General features: G+C 34.3%; 1 protein-coding gene across 1 annotated transcript; it reads right to left on the bottom strand.

Annotated features, from left to right (window-relative positions):
• Positions 1-3,752: 3,752 nt before the first annotated feature.
• Positions 3,753-13,474, bottom strand: LOC141827769 (uncharacterized). Its single transcript, XM_074715091.1, has 10 exons — positions 13,196-13,474; positions 12,427-12,586; positions 12,275-12,336; positions 10,355-10,514; positions 10,147-10,267; positions 5,571-5,652; positions 5,381-5,484; positions 4,685-4,763; positions 4,569-4,619; positions 3,753-3,984 (listed from the first exon to the last, which is right to left on the bottom strand). Exons 1-10 carry the CDS (start codon positions 13,436-13,438, stop codon positions 3,901-3,903), a joined length of 1,146 nt encoding a protein of 381 aa, XP_074571192.1. The 5' UTR covers positions 13,439-13,474; the 3' UTR covers positions 3,753-3,900.
• Between the last annotated feature and the right edge of the window lie 555 nt (positions 13,475-14,029).

The following is a 14,029-nucleotide window of genomic DNA, read 5'->3' as shown; positions in this document are numbered from 1 at the left end:
CCAAATTGAAATGGTTATTAGAATAGTAATTTCAATTATCCCAGAAGGTCCTCAGTTAAGTCAAAATCATTTTTATTATATGAAAAATTTGCAATTGCTTTTTCCTGGAAACAACACTCATCGGATCGCTTCTGTTCCAACTATATGAAGTCAGCTTTATGCAAAACAACATCACCAATAATATGCAAATTAACAAAATTAATTTTTTTAATCAAATACTTATGCTTTTTTTTTGTCGCTCTCAACCTTTTACACTTTTATTTAGTAAATTATCTCTTTTAACAATCAAATTCACTAATCATCGTACTCTAAGTAACTATCAATTATAAATTTCTAGAGCTTACTTATTGCTCTCAAATGTCTTAATATATCATTAACAGAGTACACCTAATTACTATCAAATTTTAAGTACACCCAATGTTTGTATGAACTATTTAAGGTGAAATGAACATTCCAAAGGGCACCCTATTTTATTCCACTCATTCCATAGTTTAAGAGGTGAAATGATTATTCCCTGCTATTTATCATCCTCAATACAAAAATAAAGATAAATAAAATAGACTGACCAAACAGGTTTAGGTAGGCCAAGCAAACCAAGTTGTTCAGTGGACAGGATGGATCACACATAATGACAATTCAAAAATTGAGAACCAATTCATAAATTTCTATTAAAATTTTACACTTTTATGAATTCTTTGATTTGTGAGTTTTTAAAAGTTTGTTACATTTTTAGAGATAAACATTCTACGAGTTGGTTATACTATTAGAGATAAATTAGGCGATCTCCCAAAATTCTACAGTTAATATTTCTGTATGATTATATTAGATCAGTCAATTCATATGTGAATTCTTTGCAAACAATAAAATAAGAACTTGAATTGATTTGATTTTTTTGAGATTCACTAAAAACATAAGCCCAAAAATATAAACAACTTATCCAGAGTACAGCTAAAATATATTAACCACTTAAGACAGAAATGACTTACTTGAAATACTTAGAAAGACACTCATCGTTATGCCTTCCAGGCAGGAAAAAATGAAGGAGATTGTCCTCCATTTTATCTCCTCACAAATGATCGTGGGACTTATCGTGTAGGGCCGCTAAGGTGACGGATTCCACCTTTACTTGCAGAAAAGTGCTATAAGATCATCTAAGTTGTTATCGGCCAAATATTCCCGAAGAATATAGTAATAAATAGAAGGACTTCGCGCCTTGGCCACAAGATTGTCCTTAAACAATGGCTGGAAAACTGTCTCAGGAGGAAGGCCTGATGGCTTATGAGAGAATGTAAGGGTTGTAAACAAAGCAAGCTTTTGCCTCTCTTTCTCCTCCAAAAGCTCCAAGGACTGAAGGAATTTTCGCATAACATTTTCAAGGTTCTTAATCAAAAAGGGCCTTTGCTGCAAAATTTTCTGTATGTAGAGAACAAAAGGTAAGATAGTTTCACGTTTAGGCTGGCAATCCAAGACTGAGTAGGGATTTCTCTCCCCTTCATCAGATTTTATTAGGGGTGATCAAAAATTTGGATAAACAGAATAAACTGGATAAACCGAACCGAATTAAAAATTCAGTTCGGTTATTTCGGAAGTTCAGTTATTTTTTTAAAAAAAAATCATTAATTCGGTTCGATTTTAAAATTTCTTATTCGGTTAAACCGAATTAATCAAATTTAAAAAAATAATTTATAAATTTTAAATAAATAAATTTATAAATCCCTAATTCATTAGTAAAATTTTTATAATATTTAAAAAAATTGATTAATTCGGTTGAAAATCGAATTAACTGATAAAATATCGGTTCGATTTGTTCGATTTTTATTTAAAAATTTAGTCGGTTCGATTGGTTCAAAAAAAATTAATTTATTCGATTTTTTGATTAATTCGATTCGGTTCGATTCAATTTTAACCGAATACTCACTCCTAGATTTTATTGTACCAGATTGAGTTCGGCCACGAAGACGACCTACAATAAAGCAGAAGAAGAGAAGGAATATTTGTTAAATACTAGATAAATGTTTTCATGTGTATTTCCAAAATTACCCATATATTAAATAAATCTATCAAAAGTTCTGCCCTAGCTATGAAAATATATATATTGCCGGAGAGTGGTGTGTTGGGAAGTGGCAGAGATTTTTTTTTCAAATCTCAAGATTAGTCGGATTTAAGATCTAAATATTTGATTAAAAACTTTGAATGATTAAAAAACTTTGAATGATGAAAAATTTTGAAAGATCTAAATATTTGATTAAAAACTTTGAATGATTGAAAAACTTTGAATGATGAAAAATTTTGAAAGATCTAAAGTATACCGTTTGAGAAAAAGGAAACTTACATAGGGATTTCATTTTTTAATTTTTAGAAAAAAATCATTTAAATCAGTAATTGTTTCACTAAACAGTTTGTCAATCAGAATTAAATAAATTTCAAAGACTACCTCTCATTTTAATCTTTTTACTTGCTCATGTTACTTCATTAAATAATTGGAATATTTGATCCACAGAACTAAATTGTTTTGACATATATTGCAGTTTGGAAAAAATAGAAGACTCTGATTTTAATATCTTAAAAAATAAGGACTTGATTATAGATTTGATCACTGTTCAAAATTGATGATTGGATGCTTCAAAATCATCCAATTGATGGCTCAAAAAAATCTCAATCCTTAATCTTAAACTACTATTATAATTCACAATTCAAAATCACTAATTACAATTCGATTCATGATTCACAATGATTTAAAATCTTATTATTTATTTATATTTTTTAATATTTATAAATTTATAAATATAGAGAATTTTAAAATTTAAAAAATATATCTAAATTTATTTAACTTGTCTATCTATTAGTTCATTTCTTCAATATCAAAATCTTCTACACTCAAAGTTACAATTCTTTATTTTTTTGTAATTTCCATCCGATTATCAAGTTTTCAAAAAATTTAAAACTATAATAGATGGAGAAGAACATTATATTAAATCCTAAATCATCTTTTTTTATACCAATGATTTTTGTTATCTAACATTAATATTATTAAATTTTAATATGATAACATATAACTATATCATATAAATTATATCTTTTGATTAATTTATATATTCAATAATAATCTTCACTATATAAATAATTTTATTATTAATAAACTATATTCCTTTAATAAACTTATTATTGAATATATTATACAAATCAAATAGTCTATATAAATTCAATATTAAATAGATTAAAAAAATAGAATAAGAGGAATGAGCAGCTTGTTAAAAAAAGTTAGATGAAATTAATAAATTAAAAATATAATAATCTCATATTAACAAATTCAAAATAAACAAAAATTGAAAAATTAATTTCAAAATAAAGATAAAATAATCTCACATTAAAAAATTTTAAAACAAATGAATTATTTTATGTTAAACCAAGCATTAATATCACTAAAATATTATTAAATAAAAGACTCATTAAAAAAATCTAAAACAAAATTTTAAAAATTAAAATTTTAAAAATAAATAGACGATTAACTGCCAATTCAACTGACAATTAACTACCAATTAGCGGTTGACTTAGGGCCCGACTAATTACGAGTCAAGCCCATTGAACCGAATCAATAGGTAACCGGTCCATTAATGTGGTTCTGATTTCAGGCCGGATCTGACTTGGATCCAGCCCGTGGTCAAGTCCACCTTATTAGATGAACATTAAACATTTTATCACCTCACTTGATTAATGATAAATAGATATGGGCAATAAATTAAAAGACCATGAAAAATCCATCCACGTAGATTGAAAATTAAAGAAAAGAGCAAAATAAATTGATGCGTCCATTTGTTCGTGTACATCGACCTATTTCGTATGACTGTCGAATACCCAGTACCCATGAATTATAGCACCAAATTTCGTATCAACATTACCTCAAGGAACTCTACCCAGCACTTGCTGTACGGCCTTCTTTATGCCATCTTGATCCAGTGTGGTTGTCAAATACACCTCTTGGACCTGTCATTCAGTAATCGGATTACACTCGAAATGTTCCAGTTTTCAAACCAGTTGTAAAGATCTTAAGCAGTGTTTTCAAATTTAAAAGGAACCGGTCGAGCCCTCCAAACAATCAGTTCAACCAGGATGCCCTTATCGTTTCGACTGGACCGGAGTGACTACTAGTTCCTGGTTGAACTGATCTATCTGATCTGGTTTTCAAAACACTGACTTTTAAGCTCAGAACTAAAAAGGATCTCAGTTGAACATGTTAAGCCCATACATGCATGCATTGAATTGTGTGAAAATACACTACATCAAACAATGAGGATTTGTGGATAGTGAAAAAAAAAAGGTATGGTAGAACACTTTGTTGAATAATTGGATTCACAGCGGTAAAAAGAGGTGTATTTGTTGTTTTCTGACCATTTAATCATGTTTGATTATGCCAACGAAAAAGAACGATCCTTCCTTAGATATCATAGGAAACAGATATTTGCGCCATTTAAATATACCAAATAGTCAAGATGAACATGGCCTGATATGACGATATGTTTGCAAGTGTCATTGGAACATAATAAAATTCCATAGGAAGAGAATCTAACCTGTCTTCCAGCTCTAGCAAGGAGTGTAAACTGCTTGTCTTTTGCTGGTGCCTGGAAAGAACAATTGTCATTGAAAAGGCGAAAGCAATTATTACTCTTACGAAGTGACATCTTACATTTGAAAGCCAAAGCTGCAAGTCTTGTGAGACAACGCGCTTCTCCAGTCCTTGACGCCCTAATCGTACCTCACTTATGCTGCATATTATTTGTTAACTGACATAAACAACTTAAAAGGTCATTGTCACCTACTCTTTATTCTTTCATCCTACTTGAGCTGATAAGTACTTGGATCGAAGACACTAACTCATTCGACCATTTCCCTTTTCTCTTATGTTCAACGACTACAAGGTCATCAAGAACAAAATTTTAAATTCTAAAATGATTTAGCTGTACAACTAGACCATTAGGATTTAAGAAGATTGAATACCATATAGGTATGGAGAAACCATTTTTCACGACATGGTTGTGTTTTATCTTTTAGATGGCTTCTTCATAGAATAATCAACTTGCGTTATGTATTTTCCTATGCCCCATGCCTTCCCTTTTGCCCAAGAAAAATGACACATTTTGAGTTTCGTAACCCAAAAAAGAAAATTAACTTACTCGAATTTCACATGGGATATTTCTCAGACCAAAAAGAAGGATTAACTTAAGTTTCACTTAGGATGATCCTATTGACAGGTTAACTCTGCTAAGAGCCTATGATGAATAGCTCATACAAATTTTTCAAGCAAATTTACATAGTAGAAACTATACACCAATTTTGAACAAAAGAGAAGGCTTAGCATAGTGTAATTGTAAAAGATTGATACCCTTCCTCCTGTAGTAGCTCTTTACAAATGCTCTCAAGTCCAGGAAGTGGCTCAATATTCGTGGTCAAAGACGTGTTAAGCCTATCAGATACAAGTTCACCATCCTGAGAAGATGTGTTATTGTTGAGCTAGTCAGTGTGTTTCTGTTGGGAAAAATAATAACTTGTCAGAACTAATACTCACAACTTACTTGAAAATTTACTTTGTCCAATGTCTCCATAAGAGGATCATCCTCCAGCTGCTTAATTGAAAGACTAATCCTTGATTTCTCTCTGATTATAGCAACAAACAACAAAAAAGGAGTAAAATTTCAGCTTCCAGAGGAAGAAAAGAAACAAATATAAAAAAATGACCACCCAATTACAAGTTGACACTACATGACAAGATCAAATGCTCCCCGTGCTTCCTTTTTTGGATAAGTAAAATAATTTTATAGCCTGAACCAAGAGTACAAGAATTGGCCATTAGGAGTGACTTATGTCTGACAAAGAGTTAGATCAAATTACACTCCCAAGGACCGGTATACATGAATTTGCATATTCTTGAAAATCCTCTTAGAATCTAACTATCCCTCACCAAAAAAACTTCTATTTCTAGCCCTCCATACATGGTGTACCATAGAAGATAAGGCAAGATGACGAGCCTTTATCAACGTTCCACTCCCACGATAATATCTCCCAAAGACCCTCATCATCCGTCGGTACATGGACATCTCCTGTCCCATTTGCTCCTTGTGCTTCTTGCTTCTATGAAGTTTAGATATTTTGACTTAGCTGTTAAATTAATCAGTATTGCAATATAAGTATATAACTTGCCCATGTGTAAATAAGAATTATAAGGGGCATTTGTAACATTCCTATAAATAAAGATAGTGGGGGTTACTAGGCTTTTCACAGGGAATAATTCCCCCTACATACTATCAGAGCCAAATTAATTCCCGTTATTTATTTCGCATCTCACAATTCATGCATGATGTATCTTAGCTTCTCCATTTGTGCCGCATGAACAGTTCCACATGATGCCTCCTCGTCCAGGATGTTCTTCATTTCGGATCAAGTCACGTGTGGTTTTTTCTAGCATTGCCTCAAGCCCTCGAGCATCAATCGCAACGCCCTTCACACAAGGATGACCATCCATGACGTCAATTTCTAAGTATCGCGATTTTCTTGATATTCTTTTAGTCACTGCCAATGTTCATGAGATGCTAAGTTGTATTGATAGGTTGCTCCATTATCTTCCTCCGCACAGTCCACCTTAAGTTTGAGTTAGTGAAATCACAAATCATAGGTGACTTTTTCATTCCTTTTTTATCATGTGTACACAATGTTCCATGCATCAACTTCCACTCTGATCTCATCCAATCCTTCAGTGATCATTCCAGTTTGGTAGTTGATTCTCCTATCGAAATATAGTGGAGTGGTCGCAAAGGTCGACAACATGGTAGAAGAGATCATGGCAAAGAGAACAGACCCGAGTGCACTCACCGTGAAAGACTTGGGCATATTGGGGATACTTGCTATATTCTCTATGGATTTCCTACTCATCATTCATCTGCTATTCTCATGTTGTCTAATTTGATTATCCTATGTCCGTTCAACAGGTTCCACTATAACAATTCCTGCAGATGAGTACTGTTAGATCTTTCAAGTGCAAACAAATACCAATGCATCATCTCAGCTGGTTACCTTGCTTGCTGCTGAAGGTCCCTCTATTGCCTGTCTTATCACATATCGCTAGATCATCACCTTGAATTGCAGACTCAAGAGTCTCAAGCACATTTTTGGCACATCTCTTTTTTCTATTCTAATCTCTCACATCTCCCTCTGGTGTCACAATAGTTGTTGGGTCTCACTCATTGGTTAAGGGCGTTGGTGAATTCCACTTTGCCTTTTACTTAATTTGTAATCTGGTGTTTTGTTACTAATTCTCTATTAAGCCTACTGTTTATTAGTCGTCTTACTAAATTGTTGAATTGTTATGTCATCTTTGATGCTACATTTGTTTCTATCTCGCTGTGGCATTCTCCATCACTCTTCATGTCCTCACACATCTCAGTAGAATGGTGTGACTAAACAAAAAAATCAACATATGTTAGACACAATTTGGACTCTTGTATATGCATGTTCCCTTTTCATTCTGAGGGATGTATTTCTCAGTGTGCTAGCTTATCAATTGCATGTCATCCTCCACCATTTAGGATCAAATCCCTTTGTCTTCAATTTCCCCAAGACGCTCTATATTTTCTTCCACCATATGTCTTTAATTGTACGTGCTTTGTTCATTCATTGTCCTTTAACCATGATAAGTTATCCCTGCAGTCTCTCAAGTGCATCCTCCTCAATTATTCACACCTCTAAAAAGGTTGTCCTTGCTACACTCAAGTCCCAACAAGCCTTTATATCTGCTAATGCGACCTTCTTTAAGTCCACTTCATTTCACTCATCTACTCTATCCCTTTCTAAGGCTCTCGAGGAGGTCCTTCCTGCTCTTACACCACCAACTTCCCCATTTTGACTGCGGACCATCATTTGCTTTCTACATCCTTGACTCTTGAGCTTCCACCATCCACAACACCTCCTCTATGGTTGTACAACCAACGTCCACAACGTGATAGTACAATAACACATCCTCAAGACTCTCTTGCTCTCCAGACACCTCTCTGGTTATCCTAGATCCACCAAATGATTTGAATGTTCCCATTGCTTTTTGCAAGGGCACTCATAAGTGTTTCACCACCCACTTATTTTCTTGCTTTATATCTTATGCATTGTTTGTCTCTATGCTATTATGCTTTTATCAGTTCTTTGAAAAGATGTCACAAAGACACTTCTGGATCCTCAGTGACCACACACTACGAGAGAAGAGATGGATGCTTTATATTATAATGACACTTGGGAAATAGTCTCTTCATTCTGAAAAGTCTACAATAGGCTGTAAATGGATTTCCTTAATCAAATGTTCCCTAGATGACTTCATGATCACTTTAAAGTCTGCCTAGCAGTCAATGATTGCAAACAGGCTTATGTTGTAGACCACCTTGATACCTTCTCCCTAATGACCAAGATTATCTTAGTTTGTGTTCTCCTTTCGCTTGTTGTCTTTCATTGGCTCCTTTATCAGTTTAAAATCAAGAATGTGTTCCTTGAAGGTGATCTTCTGGAGAAGGTTTGTACGAAGCAATCTCTAAAGTTTGTTGCTTAGGTGGAGATTGTACTAGTTTGCGAGTTTTGGAAATCACTGTATGGGATCAATCAATCTCTGAGAACATGGTTTGGAAAATTTAGCTTAGCACTTCTTCAATACGACATGCCCAGAAGTGGCACTGACTCAGTCTTCTACCTCATCTCTCAGACAAGAGGACATATTCTTCTTATTGTTTATCTGGGTGATGTTATTATTACGGGAGATGATTCAATCAGATTCCCAGATTTGAAAGTCTATCTTCATTAGCATTTTCAGACTAAAACCTAGATGAGCTTAAATACATTTTGGTTGTAGAAGTTGCTCACTTAGAAATTTAGATATATATTTCAAGGCAAGTGGGTACTTGATATGCTCGAAGAGGCAGATATGCTAAGGACAACACAAGTGTAAACTCCCATGGATCCTAACATCAGATCAGTCTCAAGACAAGGTAGTCACTAATTGACCCTAGGAAATACAAGAGGTTGGTAAGGAAACTCAATTATTTCACAGGAACCAAACCTGGCATCTCGAGTAAATTTCTAAACAATCCATGTCAAGACCACTGGGCAACATCTATTAAGATTCTACAGTCTTTGAAAAATGTTTTTTTTCAAGATCAGGGTCGTCACTAGATAGTGGGTTACTTTGGATATAAATTGGATAGACGATCTACTTTAGGATATTATGTTTTCCTGGGAGGTAACATCCTATCCTAGAAGAGAAGAAGCAAATAGTAGTATCTAAGTCAAGTATAAATAGATCCATGACCCTAGGTGAGCAAAAGAATTGAACATATTCGTAACAAGTTTAAAAAAAAAAAAAAAAGGCAGTGCAGGGTCTATTGTAACAAGTTGAGTCTCTATAATATATTCAAACAAGTTTTAGGGTGACTGTTGAGGACAGTGTGCCCATGTGTAAATATCTAAGATCTTATAGCGATCATTTGTAACATTCCTATTCATGAATATATATAAAGGTAGTGGGGAGCTACTTAGGTTTCTATAGGGAATAATTCCCCTCTACAATAATATTCTTCAGAACTTGCTAATTTGATACAAAAAAAAGGTAGTACTTCTAGTTTCTACTAGAGACTACTTATACTTGCATAAGGTTTTTATTAAATCTTTTATATCATTACCCATGTATTTGTATAATTTTTAATTCTATTACCTTGTCCCCATGTTCCTGTAAAGATAGTCACAAACAAATATGAACTAGAATTGTTTTTTTTTCTCCCAATGTTTAAAGGACAGCTCATATTTTAAAGAGCAAAAAAGATCACCTTACAACACAGGGTTGAGTGAAGCATACACATAAAATTTACAAACTAAACAAACATTAAGGTAATATGAAATTAGCAAGCTATCAGGACAAAATAATAAACCGGACTTACCTTGTGTGGGCTAACATTTTGCAATCAAGTTCACAATAAATAGACATTCACATCACAATAAATTGACATTACGAACAAGAATTTAGAATATAGTGTAGCATATTTAAACAAAGACACCATTTTCTACTGTTAAATGTTAATACCATATATTTCAAATAATTATGTTGAGAATGGAATACAACCTTACCTATCAATATGTATTATTTTGACTTTCACCATATCGCCTTCATTTAGAAAATCTCTCACATCTTGAACCAAGTCCCAGGAAACCTCAGTGACATGAACAAGTCCAGTGAGATTATAATTACCTACCCCAAATTGCATTTTGGTTGTTAATAGGACATTAAAAATATCCAAATATGACTGGTATGAATCTTTCAATTAAACTTATGTACCATCTGGGAAACGTAGGTGAACAAATGCACCATAATCTTCAAAGGAACCCACCATTCCATCAAAAACATCACCAACCTTTATTTGACTAGAATACTTTGACCAAGATGCATCCTTCTCTGAAAAGATGAGTTTCTTTTCCTCTTCAATTGCTTCAGTAACCTATTATAATAAGTAATGGATTTTCATTTTACTTTTGAAGACATTGTATCCAACCAAAAAATATATATCTGAAAAATTGCATACAAAAAAAAAAAGGATACTTTGTGGAGTTATAGAATTCAGAGAACAATTAATATAATGATGCTGCATAAAGTACGCTAAAAGGGATGAGTTTAAGGCAAATTCATAGATTCAGAGGGGAACTTCAGTAAGTGTCTCAGTGATTATTGACAGTGTTAGCTTCAAGAGGGCTGTAGAGAAGCTACCCCCAAAACTAAAACTTAATCACAATGTAGGTACTGTTCTATGAAAAGATGATTTTACATCAAAATACCCTGTGTTTGTAGTATGCAAGAAAGATATTCAGATTGGAACCAAACAAAAAAACACGATTAGTTGAATCACATTAGCAAAATCACCATAACCAACAAAGTAATATGGCAAAGAAAAAAAAAAGAAAGAAGGATCTAGTAATTTATGCTTGATATTCCACAATATAACTACTTGAAAAGAAAATGAAACATATAGAAAGGCCTTAGGAAGTATTTGAATTGCAAGATTTCCAAGAAATACACATTAGTTATGCTAGTTCATGTTCAAAACATTTTAAAACTCGTAGAAAGTAGGTCAGGTTACTTGTGGTTTGCATGAACAAGATGCATGAAAAACTTTGACACACAGTGTACAGAAAAAGTGAAAAAAAGGTTATGTGCCACCTTTGCTGACCTCAAGGAACCACTTAATTGAACCAAATTCTTTGGAATAAACAGAATAATGGCAAGTACTAAAAATTAGTTACTGGGTAAGCTGCGTAACATCATATCATTATGTTGCTTTTTAATGAGTAAAGAGTATTAACTTCATGGTCATCTTGCACTATGCAGCATTTTGAAACTAAACCATACTTGATTCAATCATTCAACAAGAACTAGCGGACAACCTCACCTAATGCTACAATTTTTAAAACCAGATTGAAGCAGTAAGGGTTGATTCAACGGGAAACAATATCAACCAAAGGGACATCTAGCATCTACCTGATTCGATTTTCAAAACTTTGATTCCATCTGTTCTCAGTTCCATAGCAATTATTAAACTAACAATGTTAAAACTGCCAAGTCAGACGAACCACCTTAACTAAGCATCAAGCATCTTTGATGGCAACATGAAGAATGGACTTGAGAAATTGTAGAAAAGTGTACTCAGAAATTGCTACATATAGCAAACTTTTAACAGTTTAAGTAGGCAACCATATATCATAGAAGCACCAACTATAATGTAATAAACCAACTTGTAGATTTATGGTTAACATTCCTTCTAAAGATCAAAGTAGACTATGCTTGACCCTACATTGAATTGCAAGAGGGCATGCCAAAGACGTATTGAACTTTTACAAACAAGTCCATGTTGAATGAATGAACAAGGACACAAGAAAACAATTAGGAGGAAGGCAAAATTTGATTGAATGTCTTATGCTTTGATACTTTGTACTTGGCCCTATTTATAGATTTATGGCTTAACAATTTTGAGAAAGTGTTAGTAAGATGCATCCATAATATGGATGCACTACCTAACTTTAATTTACCAATCTATAATGCACCACCATTATAGAGATCCTAGTACGAAAAATCATACTAAATTCACAATTTGTAATTCTGCTATAGAAGAACACTTTTCAGATCGTGCTAGCCATTCTTCCATAGTTCTGGCCACATTTTTCTTAGTTGCTTCTGAAGCATACTATGCAAAGTCAAACTTATTACCTTCACAGAAATTGTTGAGCCTACTAACTCCTTTGCTACATCTTGAATGGATCTTGATGGATCTGTAAGGAAAAGAAAATCACCAAATGTGTTCTCCAAATTTTGGGTGGCAAAAGCAGATAATTTATACAGAATGAGAAACAGGATTATACCTTTACATGAATGGTATGGAGACAGAAGAGGGAATGGAAGAAATCCAGTAAGTGAATAAAACCGAATAATCAGACCCCCATTATTGAAGGCTTCAATCTTTCCATCAAAAAGAACACCACTATCTTTATAGGCCCTTGCTGCCCTCCAGTCAGCAGACCTCTATTTCTTCACATAAACTCAGTATCAGATGAACAGTTAAGTATACAATTAGCATAATGCAAATATACCCTGTGCCGATCAATGATGTGAACTAGAAAAACAGTGGAAAATGAACTTAGTGAACAATAAAACAGCAGTTTTGACAGTGTCATAATAAAGATTAAAATTAGATGGAGTTCAGAATGTGGGGAAAATATGGAAATTAAACTTAGCTTACGAATGATTCTCAATTTCAGAATGACTCTGGTAACTACAAATTTCTGTCAAATTTCTGTTATGTTTTATGAATTTTACCAACAGGGGAACATTGGTAAACTAACGTAAAAACTTAACTTGGAGAAACACCTAAAATGAAATGTATACTTCCAATCATCCAATTAGTACATATAACTAGATTATGATAACGTATCGAACAGCAATAATTTTTTCCTTCCTGCTATTCCCCATCCAGAGATGAACTAGTTTATCGAGGACGAACTTTAGTGACTGATCGAGGACAGTACCTTAAAGTTACTGGCCATCAAGAATACATCAAAATTTAAGCCTTTACGGAATACGAACTTCCCTCTTCCATGCCACATTTTACAAAAACGGGGAGGAACACGGTACCCGGAATTGGCGAGAGTCGACGTCCCCGGACTTCCCCTCACGAGGCGCCTCCTCTTTCTCGACGCCGCTCCCTCCGGAGGTAGCGGGCTTCGCCACGCAAGCGATTCGCGCGAAGGAGCGGGCCTTGATTCGCAGCGGTAGCAGCTGGCGGGACGAAGGTACGGTCTTGGGGGCGGCGGCGGAGAGGGAAGGCCCGTCGAAGGGCTGGCGAACGAGCGGGAGGCCGCCGACCGCGGCGTACATCTTATCGGACGAGGAGGCAGGCGAAGTGGCGAGGAGAAAGAAGAAGAAGCGAGAGGGAAGGGTTCCAATAAATTGAAAAATCGAACCGGATTGGATGGTGTGCGAAGAGGCGGGATCGCTCCACGTGGCACCGCTCAAGCCCACACGCCGTCCGCGAACCTCCATCTCATAATTAGGAAAAACAATCAAGCAGCTCCATAAAAAAAATAAATAAATAAATAACATTTTTATATTAAAAACAACTAAATGGTATTCCTTTTCATGTGAGAAATATTACAAAGTGGGAAATAGAACATCATCAAGCATAGAAATGTTTTTTTCTTACAAAAATAAAAAATAAAATAAAATAAAATTTTAAAAAAAAACAGTATTAATTTCAAATCGCGCACGTACGTGTTGCTTCTGCGGTAGAGAAGGTTCATGACATACTTGGCGGTCGATGGGTCTGAGTGCTGCTCGCTAATTACTGCTTCTGTTGATGAGCACCAGATGCTATCTCGAACACAGATCAGTGTCATGGAAGGAGGAAGCTGCTCACCTCTGCAACTTATCTCTACCTGATATATATATATAATTAGTTGAATTATTAAC

This window comes from Curcuma longa, chromosome 4, assembly GCF_044706935.1.
Source record: "Curcuma longa cultivar G26 ecotype Majalengka, Jawa Barat chromosome 4, ITB_CL_G26_1.1, whole genome shotgun sequence".
In the NCBI taxonomy this organism is placed as follows: domain Eukaryota; kingdom Viridiplantae; phylum Streptophyta; class Magnoliopsida; order Zingiberales; family Zingiberaceae; genus Curcuma; species Curcuma longa.
Note: the sequence above shows the minus strand (reverse complement) of the source record. Positions and strands in the feature narration are given on the sequence as shown.